The following is a 26,123-nucleotide window of genomic DNA, read 5'->3' as shown; positions in this document are numbered from 1 at the left end:
AGAATATTTTGAAAATGGACAGTTTCCAGCTCAAAGAATTCCCCCTTCCCCCCTAAACTAAGATTTCCCTATGTCCTTCAAGGTATTGTACACTAGATCTTTCTATTCTTATTTTAGATGAAGTGTTTGTGTTTGTGTGATATTTTTCCCCACCCTGGGTTGCAGACAAGCAGCACAAGCCTTGTACTACCCACCCACCCTCAATTTGCTGGCTTCTATTTATTTTAGTTTCAATCTAAACATGAGCTAGACCCACAATTCCAGAAAAACTAGACGCAAGAAAAGGAAGAAAAGCTTACTAGTCTGTTTCTCTTAAAGAGGATTTGCAGAGTTTAGCTCAGTTTCGTTATCAACTCTGGACAGTACGTTTAGTGTTTATGTCTAGACAAACTGCAAACAATCCACCTATGGACACTATTAATATTAATACGATCTTTCCTCCAAACTCATAGGCTTTATTGGAGCTTGGGTTAATAGGCCTTATGAAACCTCTACTTAATTATCAGAAGGAAGTGAAGCCACTCAGTCGTGTCCGACTCTTTGCGACCCTTTGGGCTGTAGCCCATCAGGCTCCTCCATCCATGGGATTTTCCAGGCAAGAGTATTGGAGTGGGTTACCATTTCCTTCTCCAATTTAATTGTCTGGATCTCCTTAATCTGACCTCATTCTACCTCTCCACTTTTATATGTTATTACTTCAAACAACAATAGCAAAAAAAAAAAAACAAAACCCAAAGCAAAAACAAAATTATCTTCCAGTCAGGCCTAATAACTGGCAAAATATCATATTGAGAGGGGAAGTATATAGTACAGAATGGCTACTCCTCCAAATTTCACCCACAACTGACATGAATTTTTTTTAAGGTCTTTATGTAGGTAAGTTTCACCCCTATCATGGAGTTGGAATGCCATATTTAAATCATTTTGTTAACTCCATTTTTCACAGATGAGGAAATTGAGGCCCCAAGAAATGAATTGATTTACCTAATATGTTAGCACGTAGTTGTCATTATTTTTTCACATGTAACAATTACTTCCTCTTCCCTCCCTGCATTTACCAACTAAAGTTAAGTTCTTGAGGGCAAGGATCATCACATCTCATGCATTTTCTGCACTCACAAGGGCACTGCTGTCTCCTCTTGTTTCCCATCCAGGATCAAGAATGAGGCTGAGTACACAGAATGTGCTAAGAAGAGAACGTTTGCATTGAACTGAACTCCTGCAGAACGTGGACGATTTAGAGGCACTGAGTTTGGCCTCTGGGTGACTACTTGCCTCAGCTGGCCCATTTAGCAGTGAACAGCAATGGGCCAAAGGAGACAAACGAAGTGTGTAGTCTTGTTTGCCCAACTAAGTTATAAATACCTTCTTATACAGACTTATTTTGTAGCCCATATCACTCTGAACAGTACTAGTCACAGGAGAATCCTAGGGATGGCGGAGCCTGGTGAGCTGCCGTCTGTGGGGTCGCACAGAGTCGGACACGACTGAAGCGACTTAGCAGCAGCAGCAGCAGCAGTCACTGAGTAGATACTCAATTAACAGCATTTTAGAGACCTCTTTGGTGATCCAGTGGTTAAAACTCTGTACTTCCACTGCCAGGAGCACGAGTTTCATCCCTAATCAGGGAACTAAGATCCTGCATGCTACGTGGCATGGTCAACAAATAGAAAAAAAATTTTTTTAATGCAACATTTTAATTGACAGTCCTCAGATCAATAATCAGATCTTGGGCTGTGCTTCATGTAGCAACTAGAGTAGCTTTACCAAAAAGAAAGCACCAGGCTGTCAAAGATGGACACTGCTGGGTTGAAGGAGCATTTTTTCATGTTGATCTATGCCTTAAATTGGCCTTGAACAAGAGCATCTGGGATCCTCTGCTGCCTTTTAGATACCAAAGAATCATTTTGAAAAGTGCTACAATACAGCTGATAATATAGTGGAGATTTTTGTTTTTCTACTTTTATTTTTAATTGGAGAATAATTGCCTTACAACATTGTTTTGGTTTTGCTGTATAACAATGTGAATCAGCCATAAGTATACATACATGTATATATCCACTCTCTCTTAAGCCTTCTTCCCACCCCCCCAAAGCTTATAATATAGTGTTAATTATTAGATAACTTAAAGCAATAGGACACATCAAAAGGGTACCAACTCTACAATGTTAAGGGGATGAATTTATTTTGGTCTGTCCACAATGTGTCACCCGCTCCTCTGGGGACTATTTTTAAGACCTTTGGCCTGAGTTGATGATGCAGCTTGTGGCCAGCAATAGATGGAAATGAGCCATCCTTGGGCGGATTTGATCCTGGATTGGGGATTATTTGACCATGCTATAGCCAGGTGACGTATCAACTACATAGCTTGGCTATTTCTACTTTTCTTATTTTGGTCCTTACTCTGCTGCCCTCATTTTTAAAGGGGAGAGGTTTAGTTGACCTAGTTCCAGGATCCTACTTAATTTAAGCTAGTTTAAACTCCAAAGAGAAAGCAGGTTATTTATTTTCATCATTAACCCAATCTTATTGATGTGCATCTTTCACTATGTTTGAACAGTAAATGGGCTTCCTAAGAAGCCCATTCTAAGCCCATCCTAAGAATTAGTCAAGGAATCCAAAATACTTTGTTACTAAATATTGCAACTTTTGCACACCCCTCCTTTTCCCCAGAGGGAACTGGTATCTGGGGGAGGGGAGATGGGAAAGTAAGTGAAAGCATAGATTACAAGAACATTTGCAACTGATGATTATTTTTATTATCTTAATTCTAGGTAGGGAAACTTAGCTATGCTTAGGTACATGAGGGAACCAGTAATCCAAGCAGTCATTAAGAATTAGAAATTTAGTTGTGACGTTCCACTAATTATATCTCTTCTCGTGGAATTATTGGCTAATTATTGGCAAAGGCAGAATTGTTTCCATGTAGAGAAGATTAGGCAGGTAGGTCTATAAAACAGTATTTATAATTTAAGGATATTATCATGGTCCAGTTGCACAAAAGCATTTGCTTAACAGTCAACTAGACCAGTTCCTTGAGTGATCTAAAATCTCTATTTTTTTTATTAAGGTACAGTTGATGTACAATATCATATACATTTCAGGTGTACAGCATAGTAATTCACAATTTTTAAATGTTATAATCCATTTAAAGTTATTATAAAATGTTGGCTGTATTCCCTGTGTTGTACGATATATCCCTGTATCTTCTTTATCTTACACATAGCAGTTTGTACCTCTTAATCTCCTACTCCTGTCTTGCCCCTCCCCCCCTCACTCCCCACAGGTGACCACTAGTTTGCTCACCATATCTGTAAGTATGCTTCTTTTTTGTTACAGTCAGAGTTTGTTTTATTTTTTTTTTTAGATTCCATATAGAAGTGATATCATATAATATTTGTCTTTCTCTATCTGACTTACTTCACTTTAGCATAATACCCTCCCAGTCCATTCATGCTGTTGAAAATGGCAAAATATCATTCTTTTTTATGGATGAGTAGTAGTCCATTTTATATACATACCACATTTTCTTTTTTTATGTAATCTTTATTTCCTATTTATTTTTCAGGGTGTGCTAGGTCTTTGTTGCTCTGCAGGTTTCTTTCGAGTTGAGATGAGTGGGAGCTACTCTCTAGGGGCCATGCATGGGTTTCTCATTGCAATGGGTTCTCTTGCAGAGCTCAGGCTCAAGGGCACTTGGGCTCAGGAGTTGCGGTTCCAGGCTCTAGAGCACAGCCTCAATAGTTGTGGTGCATGGGTTTAGTTTCTCTTGCTCTGCAGCATGTGGGATCTTCCCAGATCTGGGATCAAACTGTCTCTCCTTCATTGGCAGGCAGATTCTTTACCACTGAACCACCAGGGAAGTGCCATACCATATCTTCTTTATCTATTCAAGTTAAGGTTGTTTCCATATCTTCACAATTGTAAATATTGCTACTATGAATATTGAGGTACATGTATTTTTTTGAATTAGTATTTTCAGATTTTTTTTTTTTTTTTTGGATATACCCAGGAGTAGAATTGCTAGGTCTCATGGTAGTTCCATTTTCAGTTGTTTGTTGTTGTTTTTTTTTTTAAGGAAATGCCATACTATTTTCCACAGTGGATGCACCAGTTTACATCCCCACAAACAATATATGAGGGCTTCCTTTTTTCCAGATCCTCTCCAATAATTGTTATTTGTGTTCTTTTTGATTATAACCATTCTGACAGATGTGAGGTGATAGCCTATTGTGGTTTTAATTTTCATTTCTTAAAACTGTTACTTTAGGAGAAATCAACTTATCAGTTGTCACCGTGTCTCTAAGAGATCCCTCTTGCTAAACTCTTCAAAATGAAGTTTGGTTTTCCCCTAACATGTAGGCTAAATAATAAATCCTTTTCTTTGCTACCCATACATATGCAATTCAGTTCAGTTCGGTCTCTCAGTCATGTCCGACTCTTTGTGACCCCATGGACTGCAGCATGCCAGGCCTCCCTGTCCATCACCAACTCCCAGAGATTACACAAACTCATGTCCATTGAGTCGGTGATGCCATCCAACCATCTCATCCTCTGTCATCCCCTTCTCCTCCCACCTTCAAATATATGCAATTAATGATCACCTAAATTGGCTCCTTTAAATCACGTCCCCAAACTTCACTGAGGGAGGTCAAGAACATATAGAAGACCACACCTTTGAGTAAGAAAATATAATTGGGTATTCTGCCTCTTTTTTAGGTCTCAACATGGCAAACCAAGGACTCCCAGAACTAGCCCAGTTACGTTTGAGAAAGAAATATTTTTTGACAGTGATGAGGTAAGAAAGAACATTAGCAATGTTCATTTATAATCTTTCTTTGGAGTTGCTTAGAGTACTTTATAAGCTAAGTCTCACAACCTTGCTGTTGAAAAGCAAAAAGTAGTCAAGATTTATATAGAAAGCAGGTTAATTTATCTAATTTAATGAAAGAGAAACAGAGACATAGAAAAGGGAAGAAAGAAAGTGAAGTTGCTCAGTTGTGTCCAACTCTTTGCGATCCTGTGGACTGTAGGCTACCAGGCTCCCCCATCCATGGGATTTTCCAGGCAAGAATTCTGGGGTGGGTTGCCATTTCCTTCTCCAGGGGATCCTCCTGACCCAGGGATCGAACCCAGGTCTCCCACATTTTAGGCAGATGTTTTACCATCTGAGCCACCAGGGAAGTGGGAAGAGAAAAGGGAAGAGACAGGGACATATCAACAAAGAATCACAGCTCAAAACCCAGGGGCCAGAAATCTATTTTAGGGCATGAGTGAGCATTAAACTCTGACTTAAACTAGATATTGTGATCACTTCTTAAAACAAAACTCCATTGGGTAGCTTGGTTACTTCCCTAGGTTTATCATATTCAAGTAAATTTTCTGGGTCAACTTTTATTTCATCAGCCAGAGATAGTGCAATTCAACATAAAACTAAAAACATATTTCAATTTAGACATTCTTGTGTGTGTGTGTGCTTAGTCTCTCAGTCATGACTGTGTGGTCCCATGGACTGTAGCCTGCCAGGCTCCTCTGCCCATGGAATTTTCCAGGCAAGAATACTGGAGTGGGGTACCATTTCTTACTCCAGGGGATCTTAGTTAACTGCTGGAGACTAATTTGGAAAAAGATATAATATCTCAGAAAAATTCCCAGAGGCTTCCCCCCCCAAAGTTAATTTTAAATATACTGTAAAAGAAGTCTTTGCATCTCCCCCCCCAATTTTTCCAAGATGTTTATGATTCTAAATATTATATATTATATATCACATCTGTGAAGCAGGATTTTCAAATGTATTTTTGTTTTGAACCCAGGGACTCTAGTTTTACAAAAAGAAGCATAAATTAAATCAGTACATCTTTGGATTTGTCCCCTATTGCTTCCCACCATCCCTAAAGGAATGCATGGCATGGCTCTGCTAGTCCTTCTCCTAGTCCTCCTCCAACACCTAAAAATTGCCAACTCTTGGAATTTTCCTCCTGGAGAATAACACCTCCCCTCACCACACTGTTGCTTCTTACCGTCTCCCTCTTTTTCATTCACCTTCTTACTCTGTTCGCCTATGCAGTTCCCTTTCTTCTGAATCTCATCTTACCCTATCACCTTCTTGAGAATAGGCGATCTTTCCACACACAGGATTGTGCTCTTTATCTAATTTCTCATTAGACCAAGCCCAAAGGATGTAACTCAAGAGTTTTCTTTATCTCCTTGTGCTCTCATCCCTTTGACTCATTCTTAGATTATCTAGGGCCAGACAACAACCCTGGAGTCAGCAGGAGATGGAGCAGGCCCAGCAACTCTACCACCAGTCATGACACTCAAACAATCCACCAGCACCACCACTGGCAGATAAATGCAAAGTGGCAGACAGAAGGGTTGGGGCTTCCCTGGTGGCTCAGACGGTAAAGAATCTGCTTGCAATGTGATAGACTTTGGGTTTGGTCCCTGGGTCCGGAAGATCCCCTGGAGAAGGGGATGACTTCCCACTCCAGTATTCTTGCCTGGAGAATTTCATGGCCAGAGGAGCCTAGCAGGCTACAGTCCATGAGATTGCAAACAGTCAGACACAAGTGAACAACTAACACTTCCACACTTTTCAGACAGAAGTGTTACCAAAATTCAATTAATCTTTGCTACATTTCTGGGAGAATCATAAATCGTAAAAATATTTTTAAAAAATGCAAATTGCACCGCTGTTTCTCCCTTCCTGTGTGCCACCCCCCAGCACAGCAAGCAGTTATCCCCAAGACTTCCTTGCACTTACAACCCTTAAGTTATTGTCCTTCTGTATTGTAACTTGCTTTTCTCCTTAAAGATTGTCCTTCATTTTTTTTCTTCTTTTTATCTGATTTCCTTCCTATAGAAGTGGAAAAGGCAGAGCAAAGAGGTGTAAACCCTTGGGGTGATTTGTCTAACCTTTGATGCCGTCCTCGTCTATTTCACCACTTCACCTCCTAACGACCCCTAACATTTCACACAGCTGGTCCACATTTCCGTGTACAAGCTGCCCTGTCAGGACACCTTAGAACTTAGCTCTACATGCTATGGCTCTTGTTCCAGCAACACAGGGTGCAGAACATAAAGTTCTTCTCACTTAATTTGAGCTACAGACCAGATTTTAGCTGGATTAACGTGAAGTAAGGAATGGAATATTGTTTAGGATAGGCGCAACTTGAACACTAATATTTTGTTTATTGTCTCTAGATTATTGATGCAGTCGGGCAATCAAAATTTGTTCTAAAGAACCTGCACCATTACACAGTCCACCCAAATTTGGTAGGTGATAAAAAGCATTCCCCCACGATCTCCAAGAGCAAGTTTCAGCTGCAGTCCCGAGGCCCAGTGCAGAGAATAACCCAAGTGCCTCCAAGTGCCACCAGCTACTGTGACTGTGCATACTCCTGGGACCAGGAAGCAGAGTTGTCTCAGGGCGCTGATGGGAATGGTGGCGAGGGAGGAGGGTGGGGCTGGGAAGAAAGTGGGCTCTGCAGCGGACTTTTTTTTTTTCTTACCTTGAGAAAACATATGTCTAATTAGGAAGTATTCTGTTTTCTCCCTCTCCCTCCTCCCTCTCTAGGCCCGTGCCTTCCCCCTACTGATGGAAAAGCAAATTTAGTGGGCCTCCCCCTTCCCCCACCACATCTAAAGTGATGCGCTCTTTTTGTGACTGTTTTTCCTTTTTGATGTTGTGCCTATTCTGCCTTTAATGTGGTTGTGCCTGGAGAAACGTTGGTGGGTGGGAAGAGGTAGATGAGAGCTGTGTTGGCCTCCTCAGGGCTCCCTGGGCTCAGAGATCTGGTACCTCATGGGCCACTCTGCCTCAGCATTGTAGAGAAGGCCATTTAGATTTAACATAGAAACTTCTGCTGGCCCTATTGTGTTGGACATAATGTTACATTTTTTCACAAGAATTAAGTCATCTCTGTTTCGTTTTATGTGGAAACTTTCCCATCTCATCTCCCCAGCCCCTTGGTGGATTTGCAGGGAAATGTTCTGAGTGGAGAAGGGGACTGAAAGCTTCAGACATTTTCTGTAAAACAAGTTTTTGAACAGATTTAGCCAGGCCCCATCCAGCTTCTCTGTCCCTACCCCATAGAGGCAAAAGATTAGCTAACCAATCAGTTAATCTGCCCTTGATCTAATCCCTTTGTCTCTCTGGAAAACTTTCTGTCTGCTCAGGCCCAGTACTATGAGCCTTTGAAGCCCACTGCACTGCAGAAATTCCTGGCTCGAAACAGGAAAATTCAAAGCTTCACGTTAAAAGTAATAGAGTATGATGAGGATAAGACCTTACTGATTCTGACCAACAACCCACTTCCCTGCCCGATAGATCATCAAGGAAAGGACATCACACCAAAATACTTTTCCAATGAGTTACTACTCAAGGTAAGAACACCTGGGGAAGTTTCCTGGCATCGTGAGTAAGGATCCTGAGGAATTAGCAGTTAGCTTGAAGAAGGGAGCTAACTTAACATGGAAGACGGTACTCAGGCCCAACTACTTCCTTCTTATTCTTTGCCACATGCTTCACCAAATAGAATCTTAGGGCCTGGGAAATACTCAGAATCAGAGCTGTGCAAACTTGGGTCATGAAACTTCATTCATTGCACAGAGAAAAGAAGGTCTTAATAAAAAAATCGTTCTTCCTTGATCAAAGATATTTAATTTGTAATTAACAAAGGGTAAACTAGCCACTGGCTTTCTAATTGAGTATAAAGTGCTGTGCTTAGTTGCTCAATTGTGTCTGACTCTTTGTGACCCCATGGACTGTAGCCCACCAGGCTCCTCTATTCTTCGGATTCTCCACGCAAGAATACTGGAGTGGGTTGCCATGCCCTCCTCCAGGGAATTTTCCCAACCCAGGAACTGAACTCAGGTCTCCCACACTGCAGGTGGAATCTTTGAATGTAAAGTCGCAACAGATAATTCTGGAAGTGACAAGTAAGGAACAGAAACGATTATCTAAAGGGGAAAGAGTTATGCTCTCCACCCATAGCTCTTGGGTATCAAGAGGGAAGAGGAACAGAAAATTTACTATCACAGCAGTCAGATATTTGGGATTGTGTTATAAACTGTTGTTGCTGTTTAGTCACTAAGTCATGTCTGACTCTTTTGCGACCCCATGGACTGTAGCCTGCCAGGTACCTCTGTCCATGGGATTTCCCAGGCAAGAATACTGGAATGGGTTGCCATTTCCTTCTTCAGGGAATCTTCCTGACCCAGGTATTGAATCCACATCTCCTGCATTGGCAGGTGGATTCTTTACCACTGAGCCACCAAGTAAGCCCAGGACAATTGCTAGATATATGCTAAGCTAAGAACTAAAATATAAAGGTGATTACAGCACAGTTTCTATCTTGAAGGAATTTGGAGTCTAACAGGAGAGACAGATCAATAAATGAGATATACAAAGTAAATTATTAACATAATATACTAGGATATGTGAGTAATAAAAGAATATACAAGATATACTAATATACAGTAGAGAACAGTATCTTTGTTGGAGGAAAGGAAATAATCAGGGAGGTTTGGCAAAGGAGGTGAACCCTGACCAAAAATAAAATAAGATATTCCAATCAATGGGAAAAGTAAAGGCATAGATTCATGAGAAAGTGAGGTGCATTTTGGGGAATGTAAAAGACTAAATGGTGGTACTGGAGAAGACTCTTGAGAGTCCCTTGGACTGCAAGGAGATCAAACCAGTCAATCTTAAAGTCAATCAAACCAGTCGTTTTCCTAAAGGAAATCAACCCTGAATATTTACTGAAAGGACTGATGATGCTAAGGCTGAAGCTCCAATACTTTGGCCACCTGATGTGAACAGCCAAAGAGCCGACTCATTGGAAAATACCTTGATGCTGGGAAAGATTGAAGGCAAAGGAGAAGAGGGCGGCAGAGGATGAGGTGGATAGATAGCATTACAGACTCAATGGACATGAGTTTGAGCAAACTCTGGGAGATGGTGGATGACAGGGAAGCCTGGCATGCTGCAGTCCATGGGGTCACAAAGAGTCGGACATGACTTACCAACTGAACAACAACAAGAGAGTAAATGGCAGGAGTTAAAAAGTATAACCAAATCTGCAGTTTAGAAAGACCTTTTTTGGAAGTTGAGAGAAAAGTATATTAGTTGCAGAGGAGATAAAACTCAGAAAGATTAACTGTCACTCAATATTCAAAAATTAAGATCATGGCGTCTGGTCCCATCATTTCATGACAGGTAGATGGGGAAACAATGGAAATAGTGACAGACTTTATTTTCCTGGGCTCCAAAATCACTGCAGATGGTGACTGCAGCCATGAAATTAAAAGACACTTGCTCCCTGGAAGAAAAGCTATGACAAACCTAGACAGTATATTAAAAAGCAGAGACATTATTTTGCCAACGAAGATCCATCTAGTCAAAGCTCTGGTCTTTCCAGTAGTCACGTACAGATGTGAGAGCTGGACCATAAAAAAGGCTGAGCACTGAAGAATTGAAGCTTTTGAACTGTGGTGTTGGAGAAGACTCTTGAGAGTCTGTTGGACTGCAAGGAGATCAAACCAGCCAATCCTAAAGGAAATCAACTCTGAATATTCATTGGAAGGACTGATGCGATGCTGAAGCTGAAGCTCCAATATTTGGCCACCTGATCGAAGAGCCGACTCATTAGAAAATACCCTGATGGTGGGAAAGATCAAAGGCAAGAAAAGAAGGGGAGGACAGAGGACGAGACATTGGATGACATCATTGACTCAATGGACATGAGCTTGAGCAAGCTCCAGGAGATGGTGAAGGACAAGGAAGCCTGGTGGGCTGCAGTCCATGGGACTGCAAAGAGTCAGACATGACTGAATAACAACTATATTGTTGCTACAATTGTCAAGGTGAGACACGCTGAAGAATTTAATTGTCAGCTAAAAAAGATACACAACGTGAGAGTTGTAAGTTAAGTTTTATTTGAGACAAAATCAGTACTGCAGCCCAGGAGACAGCACCTCAGATAGCTCTGAGAGACTGCTCCAAAGAGGTTGTGGAGGAAGTTCAATATATAAGATTTTGGTGAAACAGGAGTTTAGTGCAATCAAACACTTATTTTACAAAAGATTTTCTGATAGTCATAAGGGGCTAATGTCACCATAAAGGGATTTAGTGCTTTTCTAGATATGAGGAGAGGCAAGGATTGGGATGTATAGTCAAAGCTTTGGTTTTTCCAATACTCATGTATGGATTGAAGAACTGACTCATTAGAAAAGACCCTGATGCTGGGAAAGATTGAAGGGAGGAGGAGAAGGGGACGACAGAGGGTGAGATGGTTGGATGGCATCACCAACTCAATGGACATGAGCTTGAGCAAGCTCCAGGAGCTGGTGATGAACAAGGAAGCCTGGCATGCTGCAGTCCATGGGGTTGCAAAGAGTCAGGGACAGGATTGATAGACTGAACTGAACTGAACTGAACTGACCTGAAGGACTGGAATCATGAAATTGGTTCCTGAAAATATCTATCTAAAGACCTGTTCCACCAGTTTCCCTAGAGCACACAGTGGCTCTCCACTCTGATTTCTCTTCAGGGAGTGTCGAGAAAATCGGAAACTGCAGTAGCACAGGATTCAGTATCTGCAGAGGCAGATGCAAATGCCCTTGTTGCTGTTCAGTTCACATGCTCTTGGCAAGTGCCAATTTGCACTTGACAGGCCAGTGCCAATTTGTAGTTGACAGAACTAAATCAATAGCAGAGAAAATGAAGAAAACAAATTTAAGATATATTTAGGAATCATGATCTAAAAAAGATCTTGAATTCCCTGGCAATCCAGTGGCTAAGACTCTGGGGTTTCATTGCTGGGGGCCCTAGTTCAATCCCTAGTCAGAGAACCAAGATCCCACAAGCTTTGTGGTGTGGCCACAAATACGCGCGTGTGTGTGTGTGTGTGTGTATGTCTTTCTTGTAAAAATGATCTTGACAGCCATAAGCGTGGGCCTAATATAACTAGAAGAAATTAAATAAGTGAAAGTGTTAACAAAAAATCTAGTTATAACAGAAATATGATGCTGGGAGTGGAATTACCCAAGATAGACCATTATAATAACATGTGGTTAATTTAGAGTTAGTATTTCCTCCATTGCTAGATGGATGGCAGTGAAAGATTCCTTTCCAAACAGAGGATAAAATGCTAACATCCAGCAGTATATGCTGACAAAGGAGTTAATTGGTTCATTGCCTATGATTTCTTGGGTCTCAGAATTTGTGCCATTTGAGCATAAGCTCAGTGGTTGTTCTCCTGGTAGTGGGTAATATACACTGAGAGGAACAAATGCCAGGCCAGGGTTGCCTTGCTCAAGGTAGAGAAGGAAATACAAGACTATCATGTAACCTTGGTGCAAGAAGAGCTTCCTTCCAACAGCTGCCACTTTGTGAGCCTTGCAGGTCACATGTGGGACCTGATCCTATTCATGAGTAAATTGCAGTACCAGCCAAATTGTATTAATAGACAGTGGTAAGGCTTTGATTGTCGAAGACTGGCAGCTTGGTAATTTTATGGGGCTATCTGGAACAAGCCAAGAAGATGGAAATGCCCAATATCTAGAATGCCTCTTGAATATTCATGCTGCACCCTCCTTGGCTTACTAGACAAATGTGGCGATCTTTTGGAGCCTAAGATTGTACACAAAAGAAGCATTCTTTTGCTACATCCAGACATGTGTATAAGAAGAGTATGGGTATTAGCAATCAAGTTGAAGAATGGACCAGACATGTCTATCACAATGGTTGTTATACTCACAGCCCTTTCTAAGTAACATGGCCCTACCACAGTTTGTGAAGAAAGGCCATATTCTGAGTAACTAGACTCAGTTTTCTATGCCTACCTAGAGCCAGAGGAGGACACCAGACCCAGGGAAGCCAATCTCATAGGCTGCTTAGTGACCTGTGCTATAGATTGGTGTTGTTAAACCAAACCAACCAAACAAAAACTGAAACCAAACCAAAACCAACTGAGGCCAAAAGCTTGGCATTAGTACACCGGTACTGAAGCAAATCTCAGAGACAGAATTTTGGGTAAAATAGAAAAGGATAGATTTATTGCTCTCAACTAAATAAGATGTACAACTTGAGAGTTGCGAGTTAAGTTTTATTCGAGCAAAATGAGGACTGCAAAGCCTGGGAGGCAGCATCTGAGATAGCTCTGAGAGACTGCTCCAAAGAGGGAGTGGGGGAAGGTCAATATATATAAAATTTTGGTGAAGGGGGAGTTCAGTGCAATCAGGCACTCACTTTACTAAAGATTTTCTGCTAGTCATGAAGAGTTGACATCACCATGAAGGGATGTAGTGCTTTTTTAGATACGAGGAGATACAAGGATTGAGATCATAAATTCTAACTCAGTGAAAATATGAGCCACGCCATATAGGACAACCCAAGATGGACAGGTCATGGTGGAGAGTTCTGACAAAATGTGCTCCACAGGAGAAGGGAATGGCAAACCACTTCAGTATTCTTGCCTTGAGAACCTCATGAACAATATGAAAAGGCAAAAAAGAAATGACACTGAAAGATGAACTTCCCAGGTCAGTAGGTGCCCAATATGCTGCTTGAGAAGAGTGGAAGAATAACTCCAGAAAGAAGGAAGAGACAAAGCCAAAGCGAAAACAATGCCCAGCTGTGGATGTGACCGGAGAAGGCAATGGCACCCCACTCCAGTACTCTTGCCTGGAAAATCCCATGGACGGAGGAGCTTGGTAGGCTGCAGTCCATGGGGTCGCTGGGAGTCGGACACGACTGAGCAACTTCACTTTCACTTTTCCCTTTCATGCACTGGAGAAGGAAATGGCAACCCACTCCAGTGTTCTTGCCTGGAGAATCCCAGGGACAGCGGAGCCTGTTGGGCTGCCGTCTATGGGGTCGCACAGAGTTGGACATGACTGAAGCGATTTAGCAGCAGCAGTGGATGTGACTGGTGATGGAAGAAAAGTCCGATGTATAAAGAACAATATTTCATAGGAACCTGGAATGTTAGGTCCATGAATCAAGGTAAATTGGAAGTGGTCAAACAGGATATGGCAAGATCAAACATTTTAGGAATTAGTGAACTAAAATGGACTGGAATGGGTGAATTTAATTCAGATGACCATTATATCTACTACCGTAGCTAAGAATCCCTTAGAAGAAATGAAGTAGCCCTCATAGTCAACAAAAGAGTCCTAAATGCAGTACTTGGATGCAATCTCACAAACAACAGAATGATTTCTGTTCATTTCCAAGGCAAATCATTCAATGTCACAGTAATCCAAGTCTGTGCCCCAACTACTAATGCCGAAGAAGCTGAAGTTGAACAGTTCTATGATGACCTACAAGACCTTCTAGAACTAACACCAAAAAAAGATGTCCTTTTCATCATAGGGGACTGGAATGCAAAAGTAGGAAGTAAACAGATACCTGGAGTAACAGGCAAGTTTGACCTTGGCGTACAAGATGAAGCAGGGCAAAGGCTAATAGAGTTTTGCCAAGAGAACGCACTGGTAATAGCAACACCCTCTTCCAACAACACAAGAGAAGACTCTACACATGGACATCACCAGATGGTCAATAATGAAATCACGTTGATTATATTCTTTGCAGCCAAAGATGGAGAAGCTTTATACAGTCAGCAAAAACAAGACCAGGAGCTGACTGTGGCTCATATTATGAAACCCTTATTGCAAAATTCAGACTAAATTGAAGAAAGTAAGGAAAACCATTAGACCCTTGAGGTACGACCTAAATCACATCCATTAGGATTATACAGTGGAAGTGACAAATAGATTCAAAGAATTAGATCTGATAGAGTGCGTGAAGAACTATAGACAGAGGTCCGTGACATTGTAGAGGGGGTGGTGATCAAAACCATCCCCAAGAAAAGAAATGCAAAAAGGCAAAATGGTTGTCTGAGGAGGCCTTACAAATAGCTGAGAAAAGAAGAGAAGCAAAAGGCAAAGGAGAAAAGGAAAGCTATACCCATTTGAATGCAGATTTCCGAAGATTAGCAAGGAGAGATAAGAAAGCCTTCCTCAGTGATCAGTGCAAAGAAATAGAGGAAAACAATAGAGTGGGAAAGACTAGAGATCTCTTCAAGAGAATTAGAGATACCAAGGGAACATTTCATACAAAGATGGGCACAATAAAGAACAGAAATGATATGGACCTAACAGAAGAAGAAGCCGAAGCTATTAAGAAGAGGTGGCAAGAATACACAGAAGAACTATACAAAAAAGATCTGCATGACCTAGATAACCACAATGGTGTGATCACTCATCTAGAGTCAGACATTCTGGAATATGAAGTCTAGTGGGCCCTTGTCGGGAGCCGCGATAGGCATTACTGACAAAATGGAGGCACGGCCCCAACCCCCTCTCCTTATCCCGCAGGCACGGTCCCGGGATGAAGGAGTTAGGTCTTGTGATTCTGACTTGTCCTTTCCTTCCTCCGGTTGAGTTGGCTGGAAAGAATGTTATAATCCATAAAATTAACTATTGACATTTGTTCAAGGATCTTGACAAAGAATGTTCCAGGATGAGCACATAGGCTGCAGCTTGAGACCATGGGGAACATTGTTATATGAAACCTGCCTGTAAGGGGAATGTTTATGGCAAAAAAAGTTTGCTGAGTTTAGGGGTTAGGAATAATTAAGAATAGTTAGAAACTAAAAGTTTAAGGTATGTTGTAGTGTTGGCATATTTTACTATAGCTTATAGAAACTAGGAATTTTAGAGATACTAATAGCTAAAAGCCTTTTTAGGAGATGATGAGCTTAAGTTACTAGGGGATAGCAGGATATAAAGAGATAAGAAATAAACTGAGGAATGTAATATACAGCCCAGAGACAAACTTAAGTTACAATGTTATCACAAGGACACTTAAGAGGGAACTCTGAAGGACAACAATGATTTATGGAGACAGTAAATATGGGTGAGGGAAAACTGAAGATGTCATACCTCTGACCTAATGCTTTTGTAAAAGTATAAAAGAAAACCTGATGCTTAAAATAAAGATGCAGCCCAGTGCTTTGAGTGAGAGACTGCATCATTTTCTCTGCAGAGATGCAGTCCAAATGAGTGAGAGGCTGCATCATTTGCCAACCCCGTTCATCCCTTCAGGGCGATTCCCTGGCTGCCGGAGCTGGACTCCGGCAGGCCCTAGAAAGCATGACTATGAACAAAGCTAGTGGAGGTGATGGAATTCCAGTTGAGCTATTTCAAATCCTAAAAGATGATGCTGTTAAAGTGCTGCACTCAATATGTCAGCAAATTTGGAAACCTCAGCAGTGGCCACAGGACTGGAAAAGGTCAGTTTTCATTCCAATCCCAAAGAAAAGCAATGGCAAAGAATGTTTAAACTACCATACAATTGCACTCATCTCACACCCTAACAAAGTAATGCTCAAAATTCTCCAAGCTAGGCTTCACCAGTATGTGAACCGTGAACTTCCAGATGTTCAAGCTGGATTTAGTAAAGGCAGAGGAATCAGAAATCAAATTGCCAACATCTGTTGGATCATAGAGTAAGAGAATTCCAGAAAAACTACTTTTGCTTTATTGACCATGCCAAAGCCTTTGACTGTGTGGATCACAACAAACGGTGGAAAATTCTGAAAGAGATGGGAATACTAGACCATCTTACCTTTCTCCTGAGAAATCTGTACGCAGGTCAAGAAGCAACAGTTAGAACCAGACATGGAACAATGGACTGATTCCAAACTGGGAAAGAACTACATCAAGGCTGCATATTGTCATCCTGCTTATTTAACATACATGCAGAATACAACATGCAAAATGCCAGGCTGGATGAATCACAAGCTGGAATCAAGATTGCCAGGAGAAATACCAATAACCACAGATATGCAGATGACACCACTCTTATGGCAGAAAGTGAAGAGGAACTAAAGAGCCTCTTGGTTAAAATGAAAGAGGGAGTGAAAATCTGGCTAAAACTCAACATTCAAAAAAGTAAAATCATGGCATCCAGTCCCATCACTTCTTGGCAAATAGATGGGGAAACAATGGAAACAGTGACAGAATTTATTTCGGCTCCAAAATCACTGCAGGTGGTGACTGCAGCCTTGAAATTAAAAGACCCTTGCTCCTTGGAAGAAAAGCCATGAGAAACCTAGACAGCATATTAAAAAGCAGAGAAATTACTTTGCTGACAAAGGTCCGTCTAGTCAAAGCTATGGTTTTACTAGTAGTCATGTATGGATGTGGGAGTTGCACCATAAAAAAGACTGTGCACCAAAGAATTGATGCCATTGGACTGTGGTGTTGGAGAAGACTCTTGAGAGTCTCTTGGACTGCAAGGAGATCTACCTGGTCAATCATAAAGGAAATCAGTCCTGAATATTCATTGGATGGACTGATGCTGAAGCTGAAACTCCAATACTTTGGCCACCTGACGCAAAGAACTGACTCACTAGAAAAGGCCCTGATGCTGGGAAAGATTGTAGGCGGGAGGGGAAGGGAAGGACAGAGGATGAGATGGTCGGATGGCATCACTGACTCGATGGACATGAGTTTGAGCAAGCTCCGGGAGTTGGCAATGGACAGGGAAGCCTGATGTGCTGCAGTCCATGGGGTCACACAGAGTCGGACACGATTGAGTGACTGAACTGACTGAAAAACACTCAACTATCTAAAGACCTGTCGCACCAGACTCCCTGGAGCACAGAGTGCCTCACTCCAAACTGAATTCCCTCAGGGGGTGTTGAAAGTCAACAGCTGCTGTGGCACAGCGTTCAATCTCTGCAGAGGTACATGGCAAATGCCCTTGTTGTTCAGTCATCGGCAATGCAATTTAGTGACAATTTGTGGTTGACATTGCTTTGCCAGGCAAAGGGGGACAGAGTGTGCTCTTATGCTGAGAAACTATGTGTCCCAACCTAGAAGGATTTGATGAGGAGTTTTATAGTAATAGTTAATGAGTGGGGCTGCTGATAAAATTAGGCTGTGTGCCGGGCCTGAATGCTTTTATTCTTGTCTCAGGTGGTCTTGATGAACTTCTCTGGTTCCTTTAATCTTGCTTCAGGTGGTTTCTTGACTGCTCTTCCCTTGATTAGCAACTGTTTGCTAATCAGGGACGGAGAAGGCAATGGCACCCCACTCCAGTACTTTTGCCTGGAAAATCCCATGGACAGAGGAGCCTGGTAGGCTACCGTCCATGGGGTCGCTAAGAGTCGGACTCGACTGAGCGACTTCACTTTCACTTTTCCCTTTCATGCACTGGAGAAGGAAATGGCAACCCACTCCAGTGTTCTTGCCTGGAGAATCCCAGGGACGGGGGAGCCTGGTGGGCTGCTGTCTATGGGGTCGCACAGAGTCGGACACGACTGAAGCGACTTAGCAGCAGCAGCAGCTAATCAGGGAATGTCATGGAGGCTGGAGTCCCCACAAAGGAGAAATAGGCGACAGAAAGATTTCAGGACCCCACAGGGTCCTGCCTCGTTTCATAACCTACCAACAACCAAAATCCTTGAGCTAATCGGAGTCTTGCTTCCAGGCATCTGAATTGGGAAAGGAAAAGATTGAGAGTGTGTGAGGAGAAGGGGAGCACTGAGACTGGAGGAGGGCATGGCAACCCGCTCCAGTATTCCTGCCTGGAGAATCCCACGTATAGAAGAGCCTGGTGGGCTGCAGTCCATAGGGTTGCAGGGTCAGATATGACTGAAGTGACTTAGCACACATGTGCGCGTGGGAATAAAAACTGAAAGGGCATGGAGAGGAAGGACAGAAAAAAGTCAAACCATGAGTAAGAAGGTAGCAGGTAGGTAGGGGAAGATTGAAGCAAAAGTTGTAGGTTAAAAAAAAAACAAAACGATATTCAGGGCAAAAGTAAGGAATGAATGCTAGTGCAAGAAGGAAGCAGACAGGAAGAAAGTATGAAACATGTTAATGGCATGAAGCTAAATGATATGAGACAAGATAGACAAGCTCATGCAGTTGGGGTCCTTAGCTCGTGCTACTTTGGATTCCAAATAATGGTTTTATTCTTGTTTTTCCACTCTAAAATCTAGCTCTGCTAAGGTTTCTGCTCTTTCGTGGTCAGATTATTGGCTATGACAGGTCCTAGGCATAAACAGAGGTAACTTAAATGAATATCCCTATTAATGGAGGTAATGTCAATGAATCCTGTTCCTCAAAATGAAACAGTTTCAACAGCATGAGAATCAAAAGGACATGGTTCAACCACAGGATTTTTATAAGAATTTATGAGATTTTTATGAGAATTAAACAATGAATGTAACAGATGTAGCATATAAATACAACAAAATAACCCATAAATGTAATAACAAATATAAAAAAAGACATGATTAATTCAGCAGCAAGCATTTTAAAAAAGAGGTTTGAAAATTCTGAGCAAAAAGGTTCAGTACAGGTCAACTAATTAGTTTGGTTATTCATTTATTCTGTCATTCTTTTATTCATTCAACAACATTTATTGAGCACTTACTATTTGCCAGACAATGTTATGTGGTAGGGATCTATCAGTGACTAAGTCAAAGTTTAACTCCAGTGGAGAAGACAGACAATAAGCAAGTCAACAATTGCACAGAAAATGTCTAGTGTAATAAGTGCCCCCAAAAGCAGGATAAAGGAATGGAGAGTGATGGGTGTGATTTTAGACAGTGTAGCTAGAGAAGGTTCTCAGAAGCAGTGATGACATTTGAATAGGGACTTTAATGAGATATGTCCTGCAGCTGCTACACCTAGAATATTGTTCCCATTTCAGATTGCCACACATTAGGAAGAATCGAATTCATAACTTTCTCAAATGAGTTAAAATGAGAGACATCAGGAGAACAGGGAACAACCCAAAGCCATGTCACATGAAAAAAGTTCACAATGTTGGCAATGTTGAGTCTGGAAGAGAGAGGGAACTCAGGGGAAATGTGATGGATTTCTTTAAATTATTTAAGGACTCTATGAAAGAGACACTAGATTTGTCCTGTTTGGAGTTGCTGCTGTTGTTCAGTCACTCAGTCACATCTGACTCTTTGTGACCCCATGGACTGTAGCATGCCAGGCGTCCCCGTCCTTCACTATCTCCTGGAGTTTGCTCGAACTCATGTCCGTTGAGTTAATGATACCATCCAACCATCTCATCCTCTGTCACCCTCTTCTCTTCCTGCCCTTCAACTTTCCCAGCATCAGGGTCTTTTCCAATGAGTCAGCTCATCGCATCAGGTGGCCAAAGTATTGGACCCTCAGCTTCAGCATCAGTCCTTCCAGTGAATATTCAAGGTTGATTTCCTTTAGGACTGACTGATTTGATCTCCTTGCTGTCCTCTTGGGAAGACTCTTAAGAGTCTTCTCCAGCACCACAGTTCCAAAGCATCAATTCTTTGGTGCTCAGCCTTCTGTATGGTCCAACTCTCACATTTGTACACGACTATTGGAAAAACCATAGTTTTGACTATACAGGTCTTTGTAAGCAAAGTGTCGTCTCTGCTTTTTAATACTCTGTCTAGGTTTGTCATAGCTTCTCTTCCAATGAGCAAGTGTCTTTCGATTTCATGGCTGCGATTTGGACTGTAGGGTAGACGTTACAGGGTGTTAGCAACCAGTTATTAATTAAGTAGGTTAGGTTTTTAGAGATAGGAAGATTGACCACTTGATAATGATATGGAGGGGATAAGATGAATGGTTAGACTTGATGGCCTTTAAGATCCTTTGAAAGTCTTTGATTCTATGACTTTAATAATGACAAAATTATTACCTCACAAAACATCCCATTCTGTGGCCTTTTCACTGCAGAGAATGGGATGTGAATGAGACAGCCATCTCTAAGAAAGGTGGGTAGCATCCCATGGATCAACAATATTTCCCAATTTATTACCAAATGTTTGGTTTCCTAAGCAATTCACCAAGTGAATCCTCAAAACCCAGGAAATTCTTCCATTTACACAAAGGGCTAGTGTGCAAGCTTAATTGATGACTTTGGAATCTGACCAAAATTTGGACAAATCATCTGGCTGTGAAATGAATATGTGTTAGCCCACTTAGGGAACTGCTTTCTCTTCTTTGGGTTTCTGTACCTCTACTTCCCTCTTTGGCAGGTCTTGCTGCATGAGTTTAGGGGAACTGGAGCTTAGTCCAGGAACCTAGCTCCGCCTTTAAGCCCAGGGGACTCGGCTTACTCCCTCACTTACTCTTCTTCCTGTTGCTGCAGGAAAATCATCAGCACAAGCCCACTGAGAACTTCTTCCTACCCTTGATGCCTCAGAAAAAAAAGTTAAGATCTGGACTGAAATCAGTATTCCCTTTGATGCTGTTGGAGGACACCAAATCCAAGCGAGAACAATGGTTTAGGTGAAGTCCTGGCTCTTTCTTTCCTTTTCCTTATTCATGTCACTATCTCTCTTCAATACGATTTAACAAATATTTTTTGGTTATAGGGAATGGGGAAAACTGTATAACAATAAGACAGCTTTCCTACGTGACCCCCAACCACATTTCCACCTTAGTGACAGAGAAACAGTAATGCAAACTAAGGTTTTTCACAAGAGATGTAGTCAAAGGTCTATGATTTGAGGAAACAACAACAAAAAATCTCCCTCAGTACATGTTAAGGATCGTGATATAGGAACAATCTGATTTGAAACTGGTTATAGGAGCAGCTTCTATCTAGTTTGGAGAGGAGATTCTGGAGTTCCTTCATAGGCTTGCAACGCTAGGTTCTAGAAGCATCCTTTCCACTGAATGATACTGCCACTCTGTACCAGTGAACACCCTCTAATTGTGCCGCCCTTTCTTCTTCCCTAGAATCTGAGGATGTAATGCCTGGTTCTAGTAACCCCCTATCCCTACCTCACCCCAACACTAGGACCTACTAAGTCAACTTTCTTTGTTAAGGTTTTCCACCGACAAGGATTTCAAAAGTGAAGGGAAGTATTCAAAGGTCTACGCTTTGAGGCAACAGAAGAAAATGTACCCTCAGCTCACCTTTGCTTCACTCTGTATAAAAGATATGAAGAATGATGGTAAGGTCCTCTCTTTCAAAGCAATGCTTTACAAGACAGCGATGTGGGTGGGAGGGACAACCTATGGGGATGAATGATGGGGGCAAATCAACATCTCTCTTGGAGGTTCCAGAGACTGTTTTTCTGTGTAGCATGGAAGCCAAGAACAGATAGAGATCTGAGTGGTTCTAGGCTTTTGACCTTATTTAAACCCTCAAATTTCAAGAAAGTTCCAGCATAATGTTTCCCAAACGACATCACCTACCACATTACTAGTTTTGGTCAATGTGTTATTTGCCCTATAATTTACTTAATGTTTTTCTTTAAAATTATTATTTTTTGGTTTCGTCCTAATTATTGTCCTATGTTATTGTTCTATGTCCTATGTCCTAATGTCCTATGTTATTGACATCATGGGTTTGATATACTAACACATGGGTTTTTTTCTCCTCTTATACATTTAGTTGAGGCTTCCCTAGTGGCTCAGATGGTAAAGAAGCTGTCTGCAATGCAGGAGACCTGAGCTGGGAAGATTCCCTGGAGGAGGGCATGGCAACCCACTCCAGTATCCTTGCCACCATGGACAGAGGAGCCTGGTGGGCTACAGTTCATGGGGTTGCAAAGAGTCGGAAATGACTGAAGGACAAACCACAGCATACATTTAATCAAATTCATAATAATTAAAATTTAAAATGTTTATGTATCTCCCCAAACTACCCAGTGGTGTGTATATCACACTTTGAGGAAAACTGTTCTAAAAGGGCCAAAGGATAAGCTGTGAGTCTCAGAGGTCCATGAATCTCCTTGAGGCTGAGGCAGGGCATAGTGTGGAATAGGTTTGGGATAAGGCATAGTTGGACACGACTGAAGCGACTTAGCAGCAGCAGCAGCAGGGGTGCAATAAGAATGCTCTTCATAAACTATCATTCATTTAGCAACATTTATCGGGCACTTACTACATGTCAGATATTTATCAAGCACCAGTAATAGCACTTTCAGTACATAGGATAGATGGATGGCCAGGTCACTAAGGGCTTTGTCTATTAGTGTAAATAAGGGCTTAGGTTTTATCCAGCAAGTGTTTATGACCCACTGACGAATTTCAGAGCACTGAACTCCCATTTGTGTATTAGAAGTTTAACCGGTGAGTCCCCAGACTTCCCTAGCCTATGGCTCCAAGATAAGGTTCATTTCTCCTATGGGGTTTCTCTCTTTGAGCAATTTCTGAAACTCCGAAAGGTATGCTTCCCTGTTCTCCAAGGCCATTCTAGTGACAGCCAACCATCCTCAGTTCCAACAGTCATAGCTCTAGAGGCATGAGGGCACATTTTACCATTCCTTACCTGGCTTCTTCAAGCATCTCTACTACTCCTGGACCTATGTGCCACCTCACCCAAGACCCACCTACTGCCTCTCTTAACTCCCTGTGCTTGAGTGTTCAGTTGTGTCTGACTCTTTGCGACTCTATGGACTGCAGCCCACCAGGCTCCTCTGTCCACAGGATTTTCCAGGCCAGAGTATTGGAGTGGGTTGCCATTTCCTTCTCTGGGGGATCTTCCTGACCCTGAGATTGAACCCATATCTCTCACATCTCCTGCATTGCAGGCAGATTCTTTACCACTTAAGCCATCAGGGAAGCACCCTCTTAACTTCCCATATACAGGTAAACCCAAACTGTAGCATTAAATAACACTTCATAGAGACTTCCCTGGCAGCCCAGTGGTTAAGACTTTGCACTTCCAATGCAGGAGGTGTGGGTTTGATCCCTGGTCAGGGAACTAGATCCCACATGCTGCAGCAAACAGCCAAAACAGAACAAACAAAACTAAAACCCAAAACATTTCACAGATGTGGACAAAAGTTCAAGGATGGCAGAGAGTCATTTATCTTGTTTTAAAAGGGGCCACTCTGGGACTTCCCTGGTGGTCCAGTGGCTAAGATTTCACACTCCCAATGCAGGGGGCTTGGGTTCAATCCCGGGTCAGGGAACTAGAGCCCACATGCTGCAACTAAGACCCAGTGCAGCCAAACAAATACAAATTTAAAAATAAATACATAAAAAGGGCCACTCTTAGGCTCAGCCTCAACCCTCCCCTCCATCCCCAAGTTCCTTCACACTTATCAGCAGACCCCCAGCATATTATCCATTCTTGGGAGTCTCTCAGTTTACGTGCACCATCTCTGCCTAGGCTCCCAATACCTTTGGCCCAGGAGAGGGGAAGAGGTTGCTCCTTTCCCCTAAGCTTTTTTATTTTCAGGCCCAGAATAAATAAGTAGGAACATCTATTTCCTTCAAGGGAAACTCTACATGGAAAGCAAGGTTTGAGCTTTATAAGCCAGAAAAGGCAAGCATAATAGTATATTTAGTAAAGTCAGAGTTACATCTCAATTGATACCATATGCAGGATATCATCAGTTTAGCTTAAATCCATATTAGAAGAAAGAATTTCTCTAGGGTCTAGAATCTAATCTGGATTAGAATTTCTCTGATTTTTCAAGGCCATGATTCTGTTAAGGTAACCCAATAACCCAATTTACACTTCTATTTAGTATCTCAGTCTGCATAATTTCTTAGAATTATGGTAACTTTACAGTTTCCCGCAAGAAAAATGAGTGGATATTTACCTATGTATCTAAAGGGCCATTATTGTGCTTTTCCTAAACAATCTATTGTGAAGTTGAAGCAGTATCTCAACTTCAAGAAAAAGAGAACCTAGCAAGCCCTCCTTCCATCCATAATGTTCCATGTTTACCAGGCATCCAAACAAAAGGTTACATAGAAAACTGTTTTGATGGGGGCCATGAAGACTGGTTAGGAGGCTGTCCAACAAACAGATAGGACTTGAATTAAGGCAATAGCAGGAGGAATAAGAAAACAGATTTAAGGGATATTTACATGGCATAATGCTTCAGAATAGTGGGGAGGGATGGGAACAAGACAAGCCCACAACAGAGGTGTCCAAGAAGGGCTGAAATTGAAAGAGAATCTGGAAAAAGTGATACTGAAGCCAAAGGTAGAAACAGTTTCTTAGTTACACTCTCAGACAGGAGAACTGAAAATCAACATACATTTTAGGAAAGGGCTAAGAGGAATATATGGACATGAGTTTGGGTGAGCTCCGGGAGTTGGTGATCGACAGGGAGGCCTGGCGTTCTGTAGTTCATGGGGTCGCAAAGAGTTGGACACGATTGAGCGACTGAACTGAACTGAACTGAAGAGGAATATGAATGCACAAGTGAAAGTACCTTAATTTAGTAAGAGTTATGTAAGTCTCAACGCCCTGGAGAAGGGAACGGCAACCCACTCCACTACTCTTGCCTGGAGAATTCTGTGGACAGAGGAGCCTGGTGGGCTATTGTTCATGGGGCCGCAGAGTTGGACACGACTGAGCAACTAACACACACACACACATAAACACACAAGTGTCAAAATGGTCACAGATGGAATCATTTGAAAGGGGTGGGATAGGGAAGATCCTAAACTGGTAGTGTTTTGTGTGTCTTGATGAAGGGAAGAAGTATAAACAAAGTTGGCAATGGTGGTCAGTGGTCCAAAACCTACCCTTCTTGCTCTGAGTAAAGACCAGCTTTCTCACCCCTCCAAATGGGTCTCTTTTCATTTCTCACATTATGTGTCCTCCCTCGGGAAGTCCATTTTCACGAAGGTGCCTTGTGCTTTGTTGCAGTCTCCAAGAAGTCAGGGAGCGACTCCCCAACTTCCCAGATGATTTGGGAACCATTAACCCTGTCATCACTCCTGGAGAAGAAGCCCACCAGAACCGCACCAGGAGAGAGCGAGTTCCGCAATGGAAGGGCCCAGCAGTGGTTTATAAAAAGCGCCACTTGTCATTAAGTGAAAACAAATCCTACAGGGACCCCGCTGTTTCTCCAAAGACTGAGGGGCCTGCAGAAGTCGCCATCTAGGGCGTGCCAACCAAATAAAATTTCATTCTGCCCGCTCCGGGAGTGGGCTGCCGGGTGGCTTGCAGGGCAGGCCGGGGCTAGCCCCCAGCTGCGACCGGTCGCTGTAGGGGCGGAGATGCGGCTCTGGTGGTACCCACCACTGGCCCCGCCTCCGCCCGGCTTTGGGAGGAGGAGAGGGCGTGGCCATGCCACCGGGGGGGCGGTGACAGTGGCCAGCGCCGGGCAGGGAGGGCGGGC

The 26,123-nt window shown here is 42.3% G+C and overlaps 1 protein-coding gene across 2 annotated transcripts; it reads left to right on the top strand.

Moving 5' to 3' along the window:
• Positions 1-25,921, top strand: TSGA13 (testis specific 13). Of its 2 annotated transcripts, none has more exons than XM_081537094.1 (8): positions 1-82; positions 1,155-1,328; positions 4,720-4,798; positions 7,204-7,275; positions 8,179-8,385; positions 21,173-21,312; positions 21,856-21,983; positions 25,649-25,921. In XM_081537094.1, exons 2-8 carry the CDS (start codon positions 1,306-1,308, stop codon positions 25,813-25,815), a joined length of 816 nt encoding a protein of 271 aa, XP_081393220.1. In that variant the 5' UTR covers positions 1-82; positions 1,155-1,305; the 3' UTR covers positions 25,816-25,921. The 2 variants fall into 2 exon arrangements, with proteins under 2 accessions (XP_081393220.1, XP_081393219.1); XM_081537093.1 differs by having other exon boundaries at positions 8,179-8,403.
• The last annotated feature ends 202 nt before the right edge of the window (positions 25,922-26,123 follow it).

Source organism: Giraffa tippelskirchi, chromosome 10 (assembly GCF_054371585.1).
Source record: "Giraffa tippelskirchi isolate mGirTip1 chromosome 10, T2T-mGirTip1v1.2.pri, whole genome shotgun sequence".
In the NCBI taxonomy this organism is placed as follows: domain Eukaryota; kingdom Metazoa; phylum Chordata; class Mammalia; order Artiodactyla; family Giraffidae; genus Giraffa; species Giraffa tippelskirchi.
Note: the sequence above shows the minus strand (reverse complement) of the source record. Positions and strands in the feature narration are given on the sequence as shown.

Coding starts and splice junctions, on each gene's coding strand:
- TSGA13 (XM_081537093.1), top strand. CDS start 1,306: ATGGGCCAAAGGAGACAAACGAA. Junction 1,329..4,719: donor GGCCAAAGGAGACAAACGAA/GTGTGTAGTCTT, acceptor CCTCTTTTTTAG/GTCTCAACATGGCAAACCAA. Junction 7,276..8,178: donor ACACAGTCCACCCAAATTTG/GTAGGTGATAAA, acceptor CTGTCTGCTCAG/GCCCAGTACTATGAGCCTTT.